Source organism: Pyrus communis, chromosome 12, assembly GCF_963583255.1.
Source record: "Pyrus communis chromosome 12, drPyrComm1.1, whole genome shotgun sequence".
Lineage (NCBI taxonomy): Eukaryota > Viridiplantae > Streptophyta > Magnoliopsida > Rosales > Rosaceae > Pyrus > Pyrus communis.
Genome location: NC_084814.1, coordinates 770,617 through 781,165, shown reverse-complemented (window position 1 = coordinate 781,165; position 10,549 = coordinate 770,617). Strand labels below are relative to the sequence as shown.

Genomic DNA, 10,549 nt, shown 5'->3' with positions numbered 1-10,549 from the left:
TGGTATTGACAGTTAGGTACATTAATTCAATATAATACATTTCGGTACGTACATTTCAGTATTGATATTTAGGTACATTAATTCAATATAATACATTTCGGTACATACATTTTGTAACATCCCACATCGCTCATGGGAGTGGATCCTGTAAGCTTTATATGTATATTCTCATCTCTACCTAGCACGAGGTCTTTTGGGAGCTCACTGGCTTCGGAGTTCATATTGTCACATCCCTGCCTGGGCCCCTGTGACATCCCACATCGCCCAGGGGAGTGATCCTTAAATGTATATTCACATCCTTACCTAACACGAGGCCTTTTGGGAGCTCACTGGCTTCGGGTTCCGTAGGAACTCCGAAGTTAAGCGAGAATGGGGCTTGAGCAATCCCATGATGGGTGACCCACTGGGAAGTTGTTCGTGAGTTCCCAAAAACAAAACCGTGAGGGAATGGTAAGCCCAAAGCGGACAATATCGTGCTACGGTGGTGGAGCGGGCCCGGGAAGTGATTCGCCCCGGGCCAGGATGTGACATTTGGTATCAGAGCCTAACCCTGGCCGTGGTGTGCCGATGAGGACGTTGGGCCCCTAAGGGGGGTGGATTGTGACATCCCACATCGCCCAGGGGAGTGATCCTTAAATGTATATTCACATCCTTACCTAGCACAAGGCCTTTTGGGAGCTCACTGACTTCGGGTTCCGTAGGAACTCGGAAGTTAAGAGAGAAGGGGGCTTGAGCAATCCCATGATGGGTGACCCACTGGGAAGTTGCTCGTGATCAGCCCCAGGCCGGGATGTGACAGCCCCCACCACATCCTTACCTAGCACGAGGCCTTTTGGGAGCTCACTGACTTCGGGTTCCGTAGGAACTCGGAAGTTAAGAGAGAAGGGGGCTTGAGCAATCCCATGATGGGTGACCCACTGGGAAGTTGCTCGTGATCCGCCCCAGGCCGGGATGTGACAGCCCCCACCACATCATGGGCTAGACTCCACGGTAGCACGATATTGTCCACTTTGGGCCCCGACCACGCCCTCACGATTTTGTTTCTGGGAACTCACAAGCAACTTCCTAGTGGGTCACCCATCTTGGGATTGCTCTCGCACGAACTCACTTAACTTCGGAGTTCCGATGAACTCCGAAGCCAGTGAGCTCCCAAAAGGCCTCGTGGTAGGTAGAGATGAGAATATACATATAAGGCTTACAAGATCCACTCTCCTGGCGATGTGGAATGTTACACATTTAGGTTCATTATAATATTTTTCGGTACAATCATGTAGGTACAAAAAAGTCAATTATATATATTTCGGCACAGCACAATCATGTATTTATATATTTTGTATCACAAATTTCTTTTAATATTTTCTCATTTATGTTCATTTATAATTAAAGAACTAAATATGTGCATATTAATAAAATTAAAATTTAATGTGGAGAGATTAAATAAAAATACACATTAAATAACAAAAATTGAATATAAATTTTGATAAAAGTGTACTTTAAGGGATTAAATTGAATATATAATCTAGCACCAAGTTTTTTTAAAATTTTAATCTTTTGCAAGGACTAATGTTCAAAAACCCCTAGTATAAACCATGATTACAAGGTTGAGAGATCCAAGCAATTTACAATTAGAAAACTGGGAAAAGTAAAATTATTGTTTTTAACTTTTAAATACCTGCCAAGTTCCCATGTTAAGCTTCCTATCTGTAATTGGAACCCTGCATAAGAACCAGGAACATGTAAATGTCAAGGAGGCCACAAATTCCTCAGGTAATTGAGCAAGTTTCTGCCAAAGACTTTTGGAGCGGTAAAATTAAGTTTGGTAAGGTTTGACATATCGTTGTAACAAAGGAACAAGATTGTGGATAGTACTAAAAAAGATATCTATAGATAAAAAGATTGAACACTTCGATTCTATTATACATGTTTGGTTTAATTTTAGCATGAAAATCTTCAAATTTTCTTGAATATATTGATTTACAAAAACTTCAGGTTTCAACGACGCTTATTCGAAACTTCAATTCGACTTTAATGACCTGCAAGCAAACACAATATACAATATAGTACAAGTAGAGTGAATTTGGGTAGCTTTCAGACTCTAGAACGAGTATCTAGAGGACTATTAGATATACGTCACGGTCTAAAGAAAAAGAATAAAATATTAGATCAAAATATAAGGCGGGTTGCGGGCCCAAAAACTATTGGGGCTGGTGGCCCAACAAATAAAATTGTTTTTTTTCTTCTGAGCTCTGGACTGCAGGTCCCGTGGGCCCAATAAGCCCTGCCCCAACTGTCTGTAGAAGCAAAGAAGACCCACGGGGTCTCGGGTCGGGCGAGGTCAACCGAGGATGGCTAAGCATTGTAGTTACATTTTCTCTCAATATTTTTTGGTTATATTTTTAAATAGAAATAAATATCCAAATCTCTCTCTCTCCGTCGTCTCTTCGATCAAGCCTGCAAGTACCAACCTCTGGTTCCCACGCATTCGATTCGACTTGCCATTGTTTCTTTCTGTAAGAAATTTTTGAGAGAGAGATTCAATTTCTATCCACTGTGTATCTGTATGTATATGTGTGGTATACGTCCTGTATGATTTGATTTGGGATTCGGGGATTGCGATTGTGTTGAGCGGGTGTGGTGGTGATCTGGTGTGAGATCGGAGGAAAATGGCGGGTCCGTATGCGGATCAACTGGAAGCCTACTTCAGGAGAGCAGATTTGGATGGAGATGGCAGGATCAGCGGAGCTGAAGCCGTCGCTTTCTTCCAGGGTTCCAATTTGCCCAAACCAGTTCTTGCTCAGGTTCCTCTCTCTCTCTCTCTCTCTCTCTCTCTCTCTCTCTCTATTTATATATATATATATATATATATATATATATATATATATATTTGAATCATCATCCATCTGTGTGTGTATATGTGGATTCATAAGATTGAATATCTATCTGAATTACCACAAATAGTAATTAGTGTATGAATTCTGTCGTTTGAGAAACTAGGGAAGTTACAGAGAATGGATTGCTATAGACCAACTTCACATTCCTCTCACCCTGTTCTAATTGACAGTTTTACGACTTCATTGTTTTGGAACGAGTTTATTATTTGTCCTAGTTGATATTCAGTGAACATTGTGCCTAGTTGGTCATATGTCTCTGTGTTCTGTTCATCTTATTGTTAGTATTATACATCACGGTGTTGTAACAGCTTAAGATTGTTGGAAAGTTTTCTGTGTTGCTCTTGCTTGTGCTTATATTCGGACTTATTTAATCTACAGAATTCAGAATTTGATTTAGCATGGTACGTCTGGCTGACCAAATGTTGTATGTTGACGAGCTGCAGATATGGATGCATGCTGATCAAAACAAAACTGGTTTTCTTGGTCGGCCAGAATTTTACAATGCACTCAGACTTGTGACTGTTGCACAGAGTAAGAGAGATTTAACTCCGGATATTGTCAAGGCGGCATTATACGGTCCAGCTGCTGCAAAAATTCCTACTCCTCAGATTAATCTTCCACCCACATCTGCACCTCAATCAAATCCAGTGGCTGCAGCATCTAGGCCACAGATGGGTATGGGAACCCCGCCAACATCTCAAAATTTTGGATTTAGAGGACCAGGAGTTCCTAATGCATCCTCGAACCAGAATTATTTTCCACCCCAGCAAAATCAGTCCATGAGACCTCCTCAAGCCATGCCGACTGGAATGCCTACTGGCGTGAATTCTCGTCCACCCCAACAAGGTGTTGGTGGTGGTATGGGGCCTCCCAATGTTCCAAACGCAAACATCTCAAATAATTGGCTTGGTGGAAGCGCTGGTGCATCTCCTGCTGGGCCCAGAGGGGTTAGTCCTTCCATGCCCTCATCTACACCAAACTCACAGCCTCCAGTTTCCATGCCTTCCCTGCCGACAACTGGTGACTCCAAAGCATTAGTTGTTTCTGGCAATGGAATTGCATCCAGTTCGGCTTTATCAGGTGATTTATTTTCTGCAACTCCCAGTCAACTGAAACAGGAATCTTCTGGGTCTATATATTCTGCTAGAAGCATACCTACCCCATCAGCCACTCTTCCAGTTTCCAGTGGGCCCCAATCTTCCAGTAAGCTCAATGCACTTGATTCATTGAGTGCATTCACCATGCAGCCTTCTGGCAGTCAGTTTCAGCGGCCGCAGGGACCTTCGAACCCAAGCCAGCAGGTTTCAGCTCCAGCTTCTTCCTCTTTTCCATCATCTGGGAGTTCAGTGGGAGCAGGAAACTCTACGTCTGGAAATTCGCAGATTCCTTGGCCAAAGATGAAGCCATCTGATATCCAGAAATATACAAAAGTGTTTATGGAAGTAGACACTGACAGAGATGGGAGAATCACTGGTGAGCAGGCACGGAATCTGTTTCTGAGTTGGAGGTTACCAAGAGGTAAGGGTTTTTTGATTTGAATGTAAGCATAACAAATGCACTAGGTCAGATGACTAATCTTTAATTTAACAATTTGAAAAAGGAGAATAAGTAACCCATTTAATTTTTCTTTAAATGAAGTCCATCATTCAGCATTTCATATTTTTATTTGTTAGAGTTTCTTGGAATTAGTGGATCAAATTGCACATTTCAACCTCGTGATCATTGAACATGTGTGAAGGGACTGATTTGAATAGGATATTTGGGGTTCTGTAGTGGTAAACTGTGTAGGTGACGTGGTGGATTTTCATATGTGAAAAATTATATTAGTAAAAGCGTTGAAAATATTCAGGATGAAAGTGTACATTTTGGTGGTGATGTGGTTGATTCAAATCAGTTTTCCATTCATCTATGAATGGACATTCAATTTACTTTTACAGTAATTTAACTGTTCGTCATTGGACAGGTCAAGCACTTAATTTACATTTATACAGTGGCCAAATTTAATTTTGATCCAAGATCTTTGTTACCCTCAAGATGTTTGTATCGATGGAATGATGCTTTTTGTTTTACATGTAATTGGACAATCTTTTTGAAGACTTTGTTTGGTCCAACAAATGCTCAATAATGTCCATTTTTGCATTTCTCAGAGGTTTTAAAGCAGGTGTGGGACTTATCTGATCAAGATAATGACAGCATGCTTTCCTTGAGGGAGTTCTGCTTTTCTCTCTATTTGATGGAACGTTACAGGGAAGGTCGTCCTCTTCCAGACACACTTCCACATAATGTGATGCATGATGAGACTCTACTCTCAATGACTGGTCAACCCAAAGTGGCTTATGGAAATGCTGCTTGGAGTCCCAACCCTGGTAATGGATAGATTTCTCTTTTTAGATTTAGTGTTTGCCTCGTTAGATTGCTCATTAGATACATGTTCTCCTTGAATTTAGGTTTTGGACAACATCAAGGGATGCAAGGTGGACAACATCAAGGGATGCAGGGTGTGGCACCTGCTGCAGGTTTGAGGCCACCAATGCAACGAAGTCTTCCCCAGGCTGATGGTGCATTGCAACCGAATCAGCAGAATTTGAGAGTGCGAGGGATGGAGGGTTTGAATACAACCCAACATGATAATGGGAAGCATGATTCAGCTAACTCAAAACCCGAAGAGCCTAATGCAGGGAAAAAGGCAATTTCCTTTCTTCTTTTTATTCCAACGTACAGAGTCTTGCTTCAAGTTTTAACAGTCTCTTTTATTTTCTGCGGTGTCATTTGATATATTGGTAATACAAATATGAATTACTCAACAATCTCAGACAGGAAGTTCATAACCCGCCTCTCCTTCCCCTCGAAGTGGGTCATGTTGTCCCGAACAAGTTTCCTTCTTCCTTTTCTCCTAAGTCAGCATGATAAATCACTTCATTGAAGCAAAATTTTCACTTAAGAAACTTAGTTTTTACAGAGACAGAAAGCCTAAGGTTTATTCAGTTTTGAAAGTCTAAGTAACTTATAAATTGAAAGACCAGCATATAGCCATTCTAATACGCAAAAGTATCTTTATGAGATCTAAATGAGAAAATAATAAGCGTCCTACCTGATCACATTAGGTCAATATTATGCACAGTACAGTCCTATATTGTATAGAGCGCTGTTCAACAGTTAGATTGCAAATTGAGTCCACTCTAAATTTCCAGTTCAATCCAACATCTTGAACAAGGAAAGACCAGAGATATTACTGTTATCTTAATATCATTTTGAACCTCATAAAATTTGTTTATGTGGAAATGATCTCAGGAATATTTTGTAGACAGAATATTTTGTTGAATCATCTGATATACCTCCAGTCTTGGAAAAAAAGAGGAGATGAAGCACAACAGTCTTGGAAGTTGCTCCTCGTTAAAATAATTAATCCTCAGACAAACAGTTTAAGAATAACATCTTGAAGTTGGTTATTGTTTCAACCTTGATTTTTCTTTATTTTCCATGCTTCGTGTATTTGCTTTTTGTTTATTTTCCTGCAATATTGTTGGTGTTGACATATTTTTGGAGTTGAGTGTCTCTTGCCTTTAAATTTGTGAGCTGAGTGTCTCTTGCCTTTAAATTTGTGAGTACTCACTACTCAATCATTCTTATTCCTCTCCCAACCCGTCTTAGAATGGAGGAATTTTTATATGATTTTGCAGAAAATTATGTGCTTTGTCAGGTTTCATATTATTGATAATTTGATAATTATATTTTCTTCTCAAAGATTTTTAATTTTTGTCTTCATGGGATTAGAAATCATTCTTTTAATCATGGCAGGTTGAAGAAACTGAGAATGTGATTTTGGACTCGAGAGAGAAGATGGAGTTCTATCGCACAAAAATGCAGGAACTTGTTAGTAGCTCTGTCCTTGGCTGTTTTTCTTCTGGTCATTGGTCTAGAGTACTGTTAAATTTCCTTACAGTATAGCTCAGTTGTTCAATTGTATATGTTGATATATTGATTTGTCCGTAGGATGTGACAGTAGAGGGCTTGTTCATGGGGGTAGTTGAAATGCCTCCTGTTTCACATTATATTGGTGTCTAGTGATTCTATAATGTTAGTTATGGTAGTGTGGGATCATAAATAACAAATTGCTATAGAAAGTGATTTTAGTAACCTTCCTACCGGGATCCTTGAATTCAATCAAGTGACTTTGTCCACTTTTAAGTTCTGAGGTATAATATTCAGGCATTGCCTCTGGTTCTATGTTTCTGCTGGGTATTGTTATAAGCTTCTAAAGCAGTGGAATTTTGGCCATAGTGCATGGTTTCTGCCTCTCTTAACTTTCTTTTGGTCATTTCTTACAGGTTCTGTATAAAAGCAGATGTGATAACAGATTAAATGAGATCACAGAAAGGGCAATTGCTGACAAGCGTGAGGTATTTTCTTACAAAGATGAATTGTACTACTAACATTTAGCAAGAATGGTTTCCCGTTAATTCATGTTAATGAGTTGTATTGCAGGCTGAGTTACTGGCCAAAAAATATGAGGAGAAGTACAAACAAGTGGCAGAAATAGCATCTAAGTTAACTATTGAAGAGGCCACGTTTCGCGAAGTTCAGGTATTTATATTCTTGCTTCAGGAGTATTGGTTTATTGCAGCCATGCCATTTGTTGCAGGCACATATATGTATTTCTTTTTCTTTCTTCTGCTGTTTTCATACACGAGTAATAATACGCAGTTCCCCCCAGTAGCTGCTTTATTCAAATGTTTTGTTGTATAATGAGTGCTTTTATTACTTTGAAGTGTGCCTTTTTTACAACAACCTTCAATTTCATTGCTTATTTATTACTCGACTCATTCTCAGGAGAGGAAAATGGAATTGCATCAAGCAATTGTTAAAATGGAGCAAGGAGGTAGTGCAGACGGTATTCTTCAGGTAAACTCCTTCTCATTAGCTATGGTGAACTATGCGTGTAACTTTGTTTGTCTCTGATGCATTGTGTCTACGATAGGTCCGTGCTGATCGTATACAATATGATCTTGAGGAGCTAGTAAAGGCTCTTACAGAACGATGCAAGAAACATGGATTAAACATGAAGTCAAGTGCAATAATTGAGCTTCCAACTGGTACTACAGTCACATTCGTTTTCCTGTACTCTATTATTTCACTTAAGCAATGTCCCATATTCAAGGAGAATACAAATAATCTACTATATCACTGTATACTCATAATAAAGAAAAGGAATAACCTAATCAGATATATTTAGAGTGAGCTTCGGTTCAGGGATCCTTCAAATAAGCTTACTTGAGGGACACTCTTGTAAGACCACTCCACAAGTCAATTGCAATCATAGATCTTCCAACTCATTTAACCCGCTTAAGACTGTCAACTGAGTTTAAGAGATGCACTAGCCTGTTTGTTAGTATACAACACAATTATCCATGTGGGTTTATCTACATGGAAGTCTGAATGCCGTAAAAAAAGCGCATGTGTAATGTGGCCCTGTGCATGGGAAAGTTTTGTGGAAACTTCCAAGGAAGAAAACTCCGAGTTGCTTTAATCTCACACCCTTTTTATATGAGAAACTAACTTTATATATTGTTCAACCCTTTGCACTTATGCTTGAATTTATCATTATTGATGTGTTCATTACGAAGTCCCAAAATTTAGCCTTCGTATTTTGGTTTTTTTTTTTTAACTGACATTTTTTGCATGGGATGGTTCTTAAGGCTGGCAACCTGGAATTCAAGAGGGAGCCGCTGTTTGGGATGAAGATTGGGATAAGTTTGAAGATGAAGGTTTGTCCTATTGTTCACAGATTTTATATTTTTTTTGTTTTTGTTTTTTTAATGAGTTAGTATCTAGTAATTATTCTCAAATATGCAGATGCACTTAAAGCATAGTAATCCAACAGAGATGTTACAGAAATATTTGTTCATTCTTATATGTGGACATGTCAACAACTTTTTCAGGATTTGGCAATGATCTGACAATTGATGCCTCGGCAAAAGCACAATCTGCATCTGTTCAGAGGGAACATACTTCCCCTGATCGTAGTTCCACTCCTGATACATCATCATTTGCTGATGGCAAATCAAGGAATGGGGAACATGCCTTTGGAAGTGAATCTGTTTTCGCCCATGGTGAAGATGAGTATGGAAGAAGCTCAAATGGCAGTCCAGCTGCCAGGAATGCTCCAGAAAGCCTGTCAGGAGAGTTCTCTGACATCCATTATGGTAAAAGTTCTGAAGCAGATGCAGAAACACATGGGTATGGAATTAATTCATTTCTTTACTTATCACTCTCTCTCCCCCATAAGTCCTGACGCTGATTTTATAAATTTCTGGTGACAGAAGTTTTGATGAATCGACCTGGGGTGGCGCCTTTGACAATAATGATGATACTGACTCCGTCTGGGGTTTTAACACCAAGGTACTCCTGGACATGCTGAAGCACACCATTCTAGCTCCTGATTATTAGATTACACCAAACATACTAATCTTTCCCATATTTGATGTCAACCTGCAGGGCTCAGAGGCTGAGAAGCATAAGGATTTCTTTGGATCGGATGACTTTGGTCTCAACCCAATAAGAACTGGTTCCCCCCACGCAGAAACCAGCTTTCAGAAAAAGAGCCTGTTCTTTGAAGACTCTGTTCCCAGCACTCCGCTCTCCAAATTTCAGAACTCTCCAAGATACAGCGAGGCTGGAGACTACCACTTTGACAATTTATCAAGGTTTGATTCCTTCAGCAGCAACAGGCATGACGTTGGCTTTTCTTCCCAGCCTGAGAGGTTCTCGAGGTTCGATTCCATAAATAGCACTAGAGATTTTGGGGGCCACACACGGTTCGACTCCATAAGCAGCAGCAAGGACTTTGGTCGGTTTGACTCCATGAGCAGCAGCAGGGACTTTGGTCAGGGTCGCGAGCCGCAGCTCACAAGGTTCGACTCCATAGACAGCACCAAAGATTTTGGCCAGGGTGCATATTCTTTTGACGAGACAGATCCATTCGGCTCTTCTGGGCCATTTAAGGTCTCATCAGAGAGTCAAACATCGAAGAAAGGATCTGATAACTGGAGCGCTTTCTAACGGGAAATCCACTGTACCTCGTGAAAAAAGCCGAAAATTCGTTACTTGTTTTCTCCATTTTGTTTGAGGGTTGAGGGTTTGTTGATGGTAGCCAAATTTTTGTGTGATAAATTCTGTGCAAGTGTATGGCTTGGAAGAACCTGTATTGTTGTTTGTATGGCCTTGTATTATTTGATGACAGACCATTTATATTTGTTCAATACGGTGTACAATTTATTACTCTCATTTGATATGAAATAATTGACGAGAATAATCAATCTTGTTGTATATCAAAGTTTGGAGTGCTAATAATAATTTCTATAAAAATATAGACAATCTCGAATTCTCAGCCTGGACCGGTTTACTTGAGTGTACATTAAAGTTCAGAGTGTTAATAATAATTTTCATAAAATAAAGACAATCTTGAATTCTTGGGTTAGACCGGTTTATCGGGTCAATTTCGGCACAGTTCGAGCAGTTCGGTTCTTTCCGGTTTTATTTTCTGCCCTAGTCATTATCAACATGGAAAAAAATGGTCGTGGACGAAATGAAAAGTCTGCTGGGTTTGGAGTTAATTGTAGTTTTTCAAAGGGCAAAAGGGTCAAAAATTTTGTTGCTGG

At 39.8% G+C, this 10,549-nt stretch overlaps 1 protein-coding gene across 2 annotated transcripts; it reads left to right on the top strand.

Moving 5' to 3' along the window:
* The first annotated feature begins 2,400 nt into the window (after nucleotides 1–2,400).
* On the top strand, nucleotides 2,401–10,207 carry LOC137711698 (uncharacterized). 2 transcript variants are annotated; one of them, XM_068450961.1, is made up of 13 exons: nucleotides 2,401–2,798; nucleotides 3,335–4,409; nucleotides 5,039–5,257; nucleotides 5,339–5,577; nucleotides 6,690–6,764; nucleotides 7,220–7,291; nucleotides 7,377–7,475; nucleotides 7,722–7,793; nucleotides 7,870–7,984; nucleotides 8,588–8,656; nucleotides 8,831–9,128; nucleotides 9,215–9,290; nucleotides 9,387–10,207. In XM_068450961.1, exons 1-13 carry the CDS (start codon nucleotides 2,664–2,666, stop codon nucleotides 9,948–9,950), a joined length of 3,108 nt encoding a protein of 1,035 aa, XP_068307062.1. In that variant the 5' UTR covers nucleotides 2,401–2,663; the 3' UTR covers nucleotides 9,951–10,207. The 2 variants fall into 2 exon arrangements, with proteins under 2 accessions (XP_068307062.1, XP_068307061.1); XM_068450960.1 differs by having other exon boundaries at nucleotides 9,212–9,290.
* The last annotated feature ends 342 nt before the right edge of the window (nucleotides 10,208–10,549 follow it).

What these genes read in the sequence shown, in the direction of transcription:
- LOC137711698 (XM_068450960.1), top strand. Translation starts at nt 2,664, where the DNA reads ATGGCGGGTCCGTATGCGGATCAACTGGAAGCCTACTTCAGGAGAGCA. An exon ending in GCACAAAAATGCAGGAACTT is followed by an intron (nt 6,765 to 7,219) that starts GTTAGTAGCTCT and finishes CATTTCTTACAG; the next exon opens with GTTCTGTATAAAAGCAGATG. An exon ending in CAATTGCTGACAAGCGTGAG is followed by an intron (nt 7,292 to 7,376) that starts GTATTTTCTTAC and finishes GTTGTATTGCAG; the next exon opens with GCTGAGTTACTGGCCAAAAA.